This window comes from Colletotrichum scovillei, assembly GCF_011075155.1.
Source record: "Colletotrichum scovillei strain TJNH1 chromosome Unknown Contig00009, whole genome shotgun sequence".
In the NCBI taxonomy this organism is placed as follows: Eukaryota; Fungi; Ascomycota; class Sordariomycetes; order Glomerellales; family Glomerellaceae; genus Colletotrichum; species Colletotrichum scovillei.
Genome location: NW_023336267.1, coordinates 4,051,144 through 4,063,761, shown reverse-complemented (window position 1 = coordinate 4,063,761; position 12,618 = coordinate 4,051,144). Strand labels below are relative to the sequence as shown.

The 12,618-nt window shown below is 53.1% G+C and overlaps 3 protein-coding genes across 3 annotated transcripts; 2 read left to right on the top strand and 1 right to left on the bottom strand.

Moving 5' to 3' along the window:
• Positions 1 to 287: 287 nt before the first annotated feature.
• On the bottom strand, positions 288 to 3,361 carry HER10_EVM0002912 (uncharacterized protein). Its single transcript, XM_035482912.1, has 3 exons — positions 2,501 to 3,361; positions 869 to 2,431; positions 288 to 799 (listed from the first exon to the last, which is right to left on the bottom strand). The coding sequence occupies exons 1-3, from the start codon at positions 3,149 to 3,151 to the stop codon at positions 545 to 547; spliced, it is 2,469 nt and encodes an 822-aa protein (XP_035329032.1). The 5' UTR covers positions 3,152 to 3,361; the 3' UTR covers positions 288 to 544.
• Positions 3,362 to 5,094: 1,733 nt separating this feature from the next.
• HER10_EVM0010699 (phosphoesterase) lies at positions 5,095 to 7,978 on the top strand. Its single transcript, XM_035480151.1, has 3 exons — positions 5,095 to 5,343; positions 5,404 to 5,717; positions 5,769 to 7,978. The coding sequence occupies exons 1-3, from the start codon at positions 5,236 to 5,238 to the stop codon at positions 6,490 to 6,492; spliced, it is 1,146 nt and encodes a 381-aa protein (XP_035330019.1). The 5' UTR covers positions 5,095 to 5,235; the 3' UTR covers positions 6,493 to 7,978.
• Positions 7,979 to 10,215: 2,237 nt separating this feature from the next.
• Positions 10,216 to 12,031, top strand: HER10_EVM0007455 (CFEM domain-containing protein; the record flags this gene model as incomplete). Its single annotated transcript, XM_035477010.1, has 6 exons — positions 10,216 to 10,311; positions 10,377 to 10,515; positions 10,574 to 10,752; positions 10,805 to 10,841; positions 10,892 to 10,959; positions 11,012 to 12,031. 6 exons carry the CDS (start codon positions 10,216 to 10,218, stop codon positions 11,993 to 11,995), a joined length of 1,503 nt encoding a protein of 500 aa, XP_035329608.1. The 3' UTR covers positions 11,996 to 12,031.
• Between the last annotated feature and the right edge of the window lie 587 nt (positions 12,032 to 12,618).

Genomic DNA, 12,618 nt, shown 5'->3' with positions numbered 1-12,618 from the left:
CCGGTGACTTATTAGATGTGGTCCAGGCGCCGTGTCGCCCAATATCCTAATCTGCTCGAGTCATGGTCTTCGGGTCCTACCGAAACGGCGGGTTCTCGGGGGCCTTCCGATGGGCTTTGATGAGGGAGACGAAGCGTGGTGAGGCGAGATTGCCGTAACAAAAAGCGTCTGCTAACCCGGATGGACCAGTTTGAGGCTGAGGATACCTCGAGCCAAGACGAAAGGAGAAGGACAACATCTCACCAGGAAAACTTTGAAAGACCTCGTGTTCAGATCGTGAGTCAAGACCGACATGACTGTTTGTATATTACACATCTAGATCTAACGAGAAACAGAGATAGAGAGAGGAATTGAGATGGGTATCACAAAGCTTTCCGAACATCGTAACAACTGTCCGTGATAAATAATCGCCCTCCAAAATACAAGTCAAGAGCAATTCGCCCTTTGGGGCTTTTTAACCCAGATCAAACCACCAGCCCAAGTTCGCTTTTCTTTTGAGTAACCATGAGACACATCAAGAAGGACATCACAAACATCGCATGCATCAACTAAAGTCCCACGATTCTCCCCACAACTCGTTCAAGTTCAATCCCAGTGCTTCAAGATTAAAGTCGGGATTGTATGACTGCGCCTTTGCCAACACATTGTCAGCGACAAGTGCTGGGAGTGCTGGGGAGAAGTCGTGGAGACTCACCTGCGGATCAATGGATGGTGGCATCCATGGCAGGGGTTGAGGCAGGAGCCCGTCCATCGCGTTCTGCGACGACGGGTAGCCCTGGAAGGAGAAGGGCGTTACCGACTGAGGAGGACAAGTCAGCCACTGTTCTCTTTTGAACGACGAAAACAACGAATGGGCGGGTTTGCTTACCTTTGGTCTCTCGGGAACTTCCAATCCGGGAATCTTGGACAGCTCTGATGGCTGGCTCGATACCGGAGGTTCCTGGTTCGCCAGCAGCTTGTAGTGCAGGTTGACGAAACGTTCCGCAGACGATGCTTTGGCTTGTTCGGTTGTCTTTGTGCCCAGGTGGGCTTCGAGAAGGCCGAGTGCAGAGCACATGATGGAGTAGCCCCAGGGCTCGTTGTTGCCACAGCGGAGGATTCTATCTTCCTTCATGTGGAGGCACTTCTCGAGGAGTTTGACGGTGTGTTGCGAGTTGATCATGATCATGTTTGTCGAGCCGCGCGGCTGCAGCATGGTAACGCTGCAGAGGTTGACGGCCGTGGTCAGCGCGTCCTCGCGGAGGAAGTTGAGGCTGCGAATACCCTGCTCGTAGAGCTTGTCGTGGAGCAGGACGATGTCTCGGGCGGCGTTGTAGTAGATGATCTCGGAGTACTGGTACTTGGCGTTGGATTTGCGAAGCTTGAGGAAAGGTTGATGGAGGGGAACGATGTATTGGCGGAGTTGGATGTGGAGCAGAGTGTAGGCGAGAAGAGGTCTCTTGCCGCCGTGTGTGTTGTTGCTGTTGTGCTCCCAGGAGGGAAGGGAGTCGATTTCGTGCGTAATGTCGTTGGTGTACCGGATGACTTGGTCATAGTCCAGGTCTCCTGGCGGGCCGCAAAGGAGGCGGCTCAACTCCATGCGCAGCGGCAGACTCTGGCGGGCCAGGTTCTGGTAGGAGGAGAAAGTGTACTCCTTGCCGTGCTTGGAAGGCGGGAGCTGCGTCGTGTCTTCGTCAAAGTCCTCATCGTCCAAGTTTCTTGGTGGCTGCACATCGTAGTGCAACTGGCTCACAAGCGTGGGCAGTCCGTGGTCGAAAGAGGCTTGCATGTCAAACTCTTGCACCGTCGCCCAGATTCTCCGTCTCATCTCCTGGTTGTAGACTGAAATCTTGCTGGCCCCCATGATGCCAGGTTCCCGGTGCAGTCCGACGGAGATGCCGTCCTGGATAAGAGCGCCAGAGTTCGTCCAGAAGCGCTTCTTCTTCACGGTGTTGACCCGCTTGGCGAGATACAGGAGGCAAGCAATCTGGTAGTGGATGAGCTTTCGGTGCTTCACACTCTGGTGATCTTGCCAATTTTCAACGGCCTTGATCCACTTTTCAGCGGCATTCTGGGCGTTGGAAATCATTCCGGTGAACCTCAAAGACTCGTGGGTGTGAATGCAGTTTGCTACTGCGCAGATGGAAAGGACGAGAGCGGTGAGTGCTGCGTAGCGGGATTCGGTTGGGTTCTCCCAGAACTCCGAGTACTCTCTGCGGAAGGTGGGAATGTGGATGATGCGGTGCATTTGCTCGAATTGGTCAATGTAGACCTCGAGTAAAGCATCGCAGTGCTCCTTCGGTGGTAGAAGAGCCTCAAGCTGGGCGTCAGGCTGAAGGTAGAACTTGTCTCTGTCATCCTTGCGCTTCTTGCGGTCTTTGCGGTCATGAGCCTTCACGGGCTTGAGCCACTCATCTGCCGTCTCCTTCATGAAGGGGCACAGACCAGTCAACTGTAAGGCAGTCAGATGAGAGTTCTTCATTAGGATGAAAAAGGGCTCATATGAGCGAGAGAGACCTACCTCGATGAAAGCCATTGTGGCGTTGTGAGGACCAAAATACCGCGTTCTGAATTCCTTGCCCCTGAAAAAGCGGAGCTCCGACTTGTCCCCATCACCATACTGATGCCAGCATGACTGAAGCTCTGAGTTGTTTGCGCAAGGGTCGGCTGGTGCTTCATTGGTCTCATCCTTTTGAGTGAGTGGCGAGTTGGTGCCGGCAATTGTGCTTCCATCGAATGATGACATGGCCTGTCGTGTGAGCTGAGTCTTGAGCTGAGCGACCTCGAGCTCGAGACGGCGAATGCGGTCGTGATCCTTGGCCGCCTCGCGGATAAGAGAAACATCGGCTTCCTTGCCGGGAACAGCCAGCTCGCCATTCCTCCGTGAGTCGAGCTGGGCAAAGGCAGGCGGAACGCCAGAGCTGGCGTTCAATACAGCACCCGACTTGGTCTCATACGTGCAGCGATCCGGCGTGCCGCTCTTCAGGCACCGCTGGCACGGGTAGCCTCTGTCACAAGACAGCTTCCTCCGGCGACACTCCAGACAGCTTAGACGCACGCGTTGGCGCTTGCGGGGGTGCTGTGAGTTCTCATCGTCTTCGCGTGAGTTAGCGGGAGACAGACTCCCACCGTCATCCACTGAGGGAGACATTGTATCGTTGGCTGAATTCATGGTGTTGATGCGGCTCAGTCTTGTAGCGCGGGAGGCGAAAATGATCAAAAACGAAGGGAAAATGTACCGCGCGTGAGACACAGGCCACGGCCACGGTTATATCAATCAGTACCGAGTTACAAATGGATTAGCCTCCGGTCCGGAGTGGGCACATTCTACCCGCCGCTTGCTGTCAAGATGTGCTCGAAATCCAAGGGAAGAAACTTCCCCCTGTCAGTTAGCGAAAGCTACCGCCGAGCGAGCGTCGTCAGTGTCTTAACAGTTTTTGCATGCGGATTGTATGGGACGATGTTAGGCCTTGGCGAAAAAGCTTACATAAGGCCGACAATTCCGAGCACCGAGGTGCTAGAACCGAGCCCCTCCGAGTGAGGCTTTCCACTTTTATGGCAGCCAAATGTGGGGCATCTGATAAGATTAGATCGGCCCTTCCCCTCTCAAAGGTCCCCATTCTTGACTCACACGACAGGGATTAAGATCAGATAAAAATTTTGTTCACTAGCACCCACCTTAGCTGCAACCCACAAGCCGACCGAACATGGGGATGAGCCGACGCAAGACGCGTTGTTCCCACCACCTTTACCTAAAATGAACAAGGCCTCCATCTTCCATCATCCACGCAGATGTTCACGGCGATCCACGATCACGAGAATTGCACCGACCGTTCCTCTCTTTCTCTTTCTCTCTGCCTGCTGGCCCTATTTACAATTTCGTTCACCACGACAGACAACACCAAGACATGACCGTGACGCAGCAAAAGACGCGACGAAAACGCGGCTTGGCTAGGCTGAGCAAAGTCAACCTGTACTCGACGATCGATGTCTCGTGACACACTCCATTGAGCGGTAAAAGGGGGCCGTCAATGCCACGCGAGTCACCGTTGCATCCTCCCAAAAAATGCCTCTAATGTCGTCAGAACGTTTCCAGGAATACCTGCTCTATCCGTACTGGCGGACCATGCAGAAATCAGGGCTGTGTCACACCGACTGCCACTAGTCCTGCCGACGAACCCGGTCTTCGCGATGGACCTTCTCCATCAATGGATCTTTTTTGTCATTCAATTCCTCGGGAATGCCTTGGCACCAATCTCTTTCATCAGGTCAAAATATCTGGTTCAAGGTTGTCTGCACTGCACACTGCAAGTCTGCATCACAACGAGGGATATTCGAACCTGAAGAGGACAGACTCTGGACATGAATGGGGGAAACGGCGAACGAGACCGACAGGTCACAAAACACTAAATCTGTCAAACATGACAACTTGACAAGCATGGAAGTTGCTGGCAACGACACATCTCAACGGGGAAAGTGTCAAACAATGGTCTCCCCAGCTCCAGCGGACAACGTTGTTGTCGGGTCCCGAATCCCGAACACTTCCATCCATTCTGGCCATTCTGGTGGGATGTCCCCAACTCTGAACTTTTGAGGATTCTTCCTGTCCAAGACATGGGACCGGGGCCCAGCCATGCAGGCCAGTCGTTAAGCACTTGTGGAGAAAAATCTTCCCAGCTGCAGCGAGTCGAGGCCATTCACGTTCCCTTGCAGATTGGGGACCCCATCCGCTCCAGTCGACACGAACGGACACCCCACACCAAAAGGCCCAGAAACCTTTTTGCAGACCTGCGGACTCTGCACTACATCGCGCGATCGTCCACGCAGCGGCGGCTACGCAACCTCAACCTTCAATCCTCGCGGCGATTTCTCCTCAGCCCACAGCTTTTTTCTTATCAGATCAAGACATCCCTGTCACCACGGATCATCGCTCCGAGATCGGTGCATGGGCCGACGTGAGCTAATGGGCCACATGGAGGCGTTCAAGCGTTTCAAGGAGATCGACGTCAAACACTGCACGGAATGCTTGCTTAACTGCGCGACACACAGCCGCCATGGCCCCGGTGTATTGTAGCACGCTGAGACGTGAACCGGGGCGGATGCGAGCCCGTGGCGGTAGTTTTGTTTCTTCTGCTTCTCGTCACGAAGAATTGTGGCTTTTTCGCAAAATAAACCACTCGATCGTTGGGATTTTTTTCTTTGTGGCTGCCGATTGATGATTGCGATGCAGTAACGGTGTTTGGCTGACTTTGCACGATGCTTCTCTCTTTCTTTACTCTGACCGGATTGCTGGCGATCGTCGGAGCCTTTCACATCCCCGGCAGGGGCTTCGATCGGTTTATTTCCATCTGGCTGGAAAACCAGGCGCGTCTGCCCACATCCCTTGATGACCTACCCCATTCGCTAACGTTGGTTACTCAACAGGATTTCGCCAAAGTCGTTAAAGATTCCCACATTGCTGATCTCAAGAAGGACGGGATTTTGCTCACCAACTACTACGCGCATACCCACCCCAGTCAGGCCAACTACATTGCAGCTCTTGCTGGAGACTACTTTGGCCTGAACCATGACGAACCGGTCCGACTGCCGTTAAACATATCGACCATCGTGGATCTTCTCGACTGGAGGGGTCTGTCATGGAAAGCGTACATGGAAGACATCCCCGGCCCAGGTTACTTGGCTGCTGCCAGCGATGGCCAAACAGGCGATGGAAAGTGGGACTATGTACGGAAACACAAGTTGGTTTGCCCAGGGTCCTGCTGGATCCGCCGATGCTAATATCCTATCAGCCCCTTCGTGTCATTTGACTCCATCAACCTGAACGGATCCCGCCTGCTCAATATCGAAGGGTTTGACGATTTCAAGACCGACTTCGAGAAGAAGAAAGTGCCGCAATGGGTATTTATGTCTCCCAACCAAATGAACGACGGTCACAATACGTCTCTGGAGTATGCCACAAAATGGGCACAGGATTTCCTGAAGCCAATGTTAGTCCCGGGTGCTTTCAAAGAGCGCACGCTCATCCAACTCACCTACGACGAGTCTGAAGATCATGGAAAACCAAACAAGATTGCGTCACTACTCTTGGGCAGCGCACTCCCCGAAGACAGGAGAGGGACGGAAGACAAGACCTTCTATACACACTACTCAATGTTGTCAACAGTTCAGTTCAACTGGGAGACGCCAAATCTGGGCCGGTACGACGTTGGGGCCAATATCTTTCAGTTCGTGCAAGACCTCGGTAGCAGAGTGCTTGTACCGAACAAAGATCCACCCAATATGGCCTCCGTAAACAATTCGGAATCGTACTTTGGACCTCTTAATGGGGATGCGAGCAAGTTCCGCCCGTATCCACCCCCGAATCTTGCTCTCAATGGGTCCAGTGGACTTCCAATTCTGGAGCACACTCGTCTACAATGGGTCTTCCACAATCAGCCGACTCCATACGACGGGAACGGTACTCTTTACGACGCCAATTCCCAACCTCAGTACATCCCGCAAGCCGTCCAATAGCATTGGCCGGACGCCAGGCCGGAGCTCACCCCACGGGCTCGCATATGGGATTGTCCAAGGAACGGCCGCAATATCATATTGGACGCACGCAAGGTTGAGACGTCTTGCCTGATTCGAAGGAATTCAAGTCCGGCATCTTCAACCCTCATGGGCGCTACCAACCAGGTTAAGGTCGCGTGAAAACGATCTTTTGATCCACGTTAATACAGCTCGATACCTCGAACATAAGCGCACGATGTGCTCTGCGATTTGAGCTACTCGACCATCTGATAATGACAGACGTTCCCGGCTTATCATAGAGATGCTGGACGATCTCCCGAGGTCCATCAAAGAATCTTTGCGCGGGATACCCCAGACGGTCAGCGGATGGCTATCTTAGAGCAAGCCACAGGATGGTAATCAAGCATAAAGTGTGGGAGCCGACACCGATGAAATCAATCAAGTCGATGTCTGGGATGCACTTGGCGCATGTGGTACTCTCCAGAGATGCCGAGCTGGCGGTCGGCGCTCCAGTGTCCAAATCGATGATGACGGGGAAGCAGATTTCGATTGTCGATAGCTCAGAGTTTGGAAATGCCCGTCCGTTTGCGCCACGGCTTTCGGAGGCTGGTTGGCCGACGGTAGGCTTGAGACATCTTCCAGGCTCGGGAATGTGGTTGTTTGTGACACCTCGACAGCCTTCGCCACAGTCCTGCTTTTCGGCGGTCCCATATTGCCCACGTTATACCATTTTGCCCGTGTTACACAGCCAGGCTTGTCTCCAACGGCGTCATGGCCTGCGCCTCGCGGCATTTCAGAAGCAAGTTTCATCGCCGAGACGAAAGAATGGCGGGCGTATGTACGGTAGTCGCACTCAATCTATTCAATTTCATTATCGATCCAGATCGACCTGGCTTGTCGGCTTACCTGAAGCACGAGAAGAAAGCAATTCGTTGTAGTCCGTACCTGCTCAGATGCCAGCTCGAAAGATCCGTCAGCGAACAGTGTCGACGGACTAGCCTCCGGAAGATGCGGAACGTCCGGCAAAGAGAATATCTTGATCTCGCGGTCCGTCTCAAGACGGACTAAGAGCAGGTCAATCCGCAGCAATTTCGGTCGACGGGAGATGCACACTACCCGCGGCATCGCCCATCTCATGAGTCGTTTACAACTTTGAGACGATCGATGGACACACGGTCGTAGAATAACGGGAAGCGGGATGCAATTCGGCACTGAAGCAGCATCAAAGCGGACGGGTCCGCAAGAAGAGAGTCAACGGGAAAAGCTCCCGTGTCTTCGTATGACTCAAGGTTATTTGAAGCGTCAGAACAGTACCCTGATTTAGACAGATTCCACATCTAGGAGATGCTTCTGAATCGTGGTAGTTCTTCTAGACGCAGGCCGAGCACAAGACTACCATCGTGAGCTACGTTGACGTGCTGATCCATTTGTGCCTACTTTCTCAACCTCCAAACTGATTCAGTCTGCCCAATTGCGCCGATTCGCCGACCCATGCTAACAAAGTTCCACGCCAGTCACCCGCTGAGCCATCAATGATGTGACTTGCAGAGCATAATACCATCTTAGCGTTGTTCAGCCAGAGCCGTCTTCGCGCTTGCGTACTAGCGCCAGGAGATGGAGGGAGCGGCGCAGCACTAACAACACGACGGAATCTAGTCCCTGATCCGTCCTGGAATGTCTATGGAATGAATGTGCCGGTTTTTACGCACGAAATTTTACTTCCCTCCATATTGTCGAAGGCCGATTGTTGCGCCCGGTGGCTGCCATTGAGCCACCGCCAGACACGCCAGAATCCCCCGCTCTTGAAGCATTTCGACGTCACCACGGGAAACTCTCAAGGTGGCAGTCTATATTGAACCGTATGCTACGAGAAGTGCCGGGCCTGCAGATCCCCCGCAGGCGGAGAGACACGCATGTAGCCGTGGGGCGTGGATGCCGACACAATTCTGGGGAAGACATTTCCTCCCTTTGTCAAGAGACAGTTGACGATCACGCGTCGGCACAACCGAAGCACAAAAAGAAGCGTTACCCGCAACGGGCATACTGCTATTTGACTCGCTGTCAGGCACTTTTTTTTGGCACGTTGGAAGCCGTCTCTGTACCACTGTTTCGTATCCAGCTTGCAATCGTGTAACAGAAGCCTCCCGTTGGACTCCAGAAGGGAAGCCAATTACCCAATATGCCAACTATTGGCGGGTGCCGCTTGAACATCCCGACAGCTTTGCGCGATGCTCGATCAGATGTCAGTGCCGTGTCCACTCTTGCGCTAGCAATTTCGTCTGGCGTTGCGCTGGTCTCTGGTTCTCCCGTGCTAGATGCATCTGAAAGTCTGAGAATGTTGGGCCGATGCCAGTCTGTCTGTCTTGGCCCTGGGATCTCCTTTGGTCGAGACTCTTGTATCCCTGCATGGATCGACGCTGCATTTTGATTACATACACGATCCCGAGGCACGGTCACCATATACTACACTCAAGGCCTTCTCAAGTGCCGCGATTGTTCGTCCTTTGTTCCTTCGGGTGTGGAGGGTACTGCACAAAGAAGATTAGGAAGCTTTTCGCAGGTGGGAGTGGGGATATAGGTCAGGCTTATGATTTGAGGCACCGCGTTTTCTTCTCTAGCCTCATGGTGTTGTCCGTGTTGTGCTGAGGTTTCTCCGCAACATTCGATGAAACTTAGCAAGCCTGCCGTGCAAAAAGGCAAACATGAATCAGTACAGCCACAGAGCACAATGACTTGGCCTCTCTTCAGGTCGGCGAGCACCATAGCTTTTTGGAGTGGCTTTCAGAGAGAGAGGAGGGGGGGTAGTCTTATCCCACCGGCTGGCTTTTTCATCTTTGCGGCGAGCTCCTGTTCCTGATCCTGCTCCTTCACGGCAGGACCATGATGGCGATGTGTGGAAAACCCCCGAGAATCCAAAGGAGCAATCCTGACCTCCGGCACTACGGGACCTGCACAAAACCGTCGTGCCCGGAACAACCTCAAGCAAAGTCACCACGCAACGCATGGACGCGGGATCCACTGCCACGAGGTCCGATTGTCTGTCCCGTCGATCCTTGGCTCCGCAGCCACAGACTGGGCTCATCGACCAGTAACACCCGTAGGAAAAGGGTATCACGGACTTTCTCCTGAAGGTTCGGCGGGAAGAGACCCCTGATCCATGACACAGCTGCATCTTTCCAGTCCCTCCATGCGCGTGTGAAGGCTTCATCTGCGTAAGGGTGTTGGGGGTTTCTTAGGTTGGGTTGTTGGAGAACGGCTTCGCGGAGCCGAGTAAAATAGGCCGGCTACGTCTACGTCTATTGTTGTTGACTCTCGAACCCGTTACCCGTACCCTCCTCCCCGGCCGGACTGTCTTGGTATACCTAGAGGGGCTTACTTCACTAGGAGTTGATAGGCCACGAACTAATTAACACACTAAGACCGGATGTGCCCAACTAGCCTTAGAGTTTGCCCTTGTCATTGGCTTTTCTTTCCCGGCTGCTTCCCCTGAAGAAGTGGTGCCTGCTCGGACGGGCAGCCCATGCTTCCGCTGCCTTATATCGTAGATGTCCTTCCCACGTTGGCCGGCCCCCCGATCATCCTAGATGACATGACAAACGTCTGTGGTTGTCCGTCAAAACATTTGAGGCAGATTCGTCCTGGTCACGGCGATCCCTTTTCTGTCCCTCTCCGCCTTTCCTTTCTCTACCGCCCTCTCGGAAATCATCACCAGCATCGTTCGCCATGAGACATTCATTACTGCTCGGCGTCGCAGTCGCCTTCTTTGGTGCCGTGCAGGGCTCTCTATTGGAGTTCGCGGCCAAGTTGCCCCAATGTGGGGTGGGTTTTCCCCCTTCCACTGCTCAGATTTATGAGACCTGACTGACATCATTCCCATCATCTAGCTGGAGTGTACACTCGAAAAGTTACCACTATCAGCGTGTAAGGTTCCGACAAACGATACTTGCATATGCAGTGATCATGACCTGCGGATGGCCGTGCAAACATGTCTCGTCCAGCGGTGCAAGAAGCTAGAAGCCATAGGTAAGGCTTTTCTATCAACTAATTACAGATGCAGAAGATGAACTGACAGCGAACAAAGACGTTGCAAGGATAGAAGCTGAAGCATGTCAACGTCCGGTTCGTGAGCGAAAGGTGGACATCATGGTGCCACTCATCCTTCAGATTACCGGGATCCTGGTGGTCCCGTTACGGTTATACGCGAGATGGACGACGATGCATCGATTCGAGGCCGACGACTGGATCATGATGTTCTGCGGCGTACGTTTCATCATTAATGCGTATTGAGTGGGCATATTCTGACAGACTATAGGCAATGTTTGTCGTTTTTGTCGTCGTCGGACAGCTTGGTAAGCCTAGTATCCGTCCGATCCTATGGTCCTTACTAACAGCCACACAGCCGGTCATGTTGCCTTTGGAGAAGACATCTGGATGGTCGAGCCAGATGAACTCACTTTAGGATTGAAGGTTAGAAGAAAAAAGCGCACACGAATGCCGTATCAGATTCTGACCTTTGCAGCTCTTCTTCATCGACGAAAGCATGTACCTCGCCTGCCTAGGCCTAACCAAGATCTCAGTACTCTTCTTCTACCTTAGGATATTTCCGAACAAGTCCTTCCGATGGGCAACGTACGCGACCATGACATACATCGTAATATCGACCACGGTGATTCTCTTCATGCAGATCTTCCAGTGCATCCCCATAGATTTCAACTGGGTTGGCTGGAAAGGCGACTACGGTCCGCACCACTGCCTGAACATCAATACACTAGTCTTTGTGGCTGCCGGGCTGAGCATCAGCCACGACCTCATTATTCTCGCCTTGCCTCTTCCGCTGCTGTGGCACCTCAACACTTCAAAACGCTCCAAGATAGGCATCCTGATCATGTTCAGTCTCGGCATCTTCGTCCTCATCACCTCATGCATCCGGCTCCGCTACATCGTCTCGTTCACGCAATCGCTCAACCCGACGTGGGACTTCACGGACCCCCTCATCTGGTCCGGTCTTGAGGCGTCCGTTTCCATGATTGTCGTGTGCCTCCCCGCGCTCCGGATTTTGCTGAAGCGCGGCTGGCCCAAGCTGTTTAGCACGATTGGCACCGCGGGGCCGCACTCGGCGCCGAAGAAGAATACCAACATGTCATCTCGGAAGGCATACGCCATGAAGGCGGCCGAAGACGGCGACGGAGACGGAGACGGAAACTACAACGCGATGAACGAAGGGGACGAAGAGGTCGCCGACGCAGAGTACGCCGCGAGCGAAGCGAGGGCCGCGAGGAAGATGGCTGAGAAGAGGAGCAAGTTCTTCTCGTTTCGGTCGACGACTGTGGAACCGAATGAGAGCGAGATCGAGCTGGAGCTGGGCGACAAGATGCGAGGCGAGGTGAGGACGCAGATCCAGTGCCATGATGGGGAGTCTGCTTCGAGGGGGAGCTCTATTGAATCTGGGATCCATGTGAGGACGACGACAACTATCCACGACGCAAATGGGAAGACATTTTGAGACGTCGGATGGGATGGGTGATTACGTATACACGAGCAGGTCTAGGGGGTTCGGTTTTTTTGCATTGTTTTCGCTCTGGAAACTACAGTACTTTGGAGACGGATGATACCATTGCATCGCAAGGCGTTGGATTTACTCAAGGGGAATTCTCTACAAGAATACATGTACGGATATAGTCAAAGAAAAGTAATATCATGGTTAATTATTATTGGATCTCGATACCTTGTCCGGTGAGCAAGTTTTGATCGATTGTAACAATATAGATGTCTCAAGCGCAAGAGGAGAAGGTGTATCGATTGAAGACCGACTCGAGTCCGACGATTGGACGACGATCTACTTGCCAAGAAAGGCGTTCGTTCATCCGGGGTCTCCCATAATTCACAAGTAGGGCTTGTTTCATCAATTCAACGTCTCTCTGAACTGCGCGCGGGCCGCTGACAAGGATGAATCTGGTCCAAAGTACGTGTACGTAAAATAGCTCATAACGTGCCCAAAGATTCTCGTCCCAACAATGGCCTGATTCCATCAAGATTTCGTAAGAGGGAATGGGGATTGGTCGATAAGTTGGGGAATGATCCGGCTCCGCGTACGAGTTTTGGCCGTTCGGCGGAGTGACCTGTGAT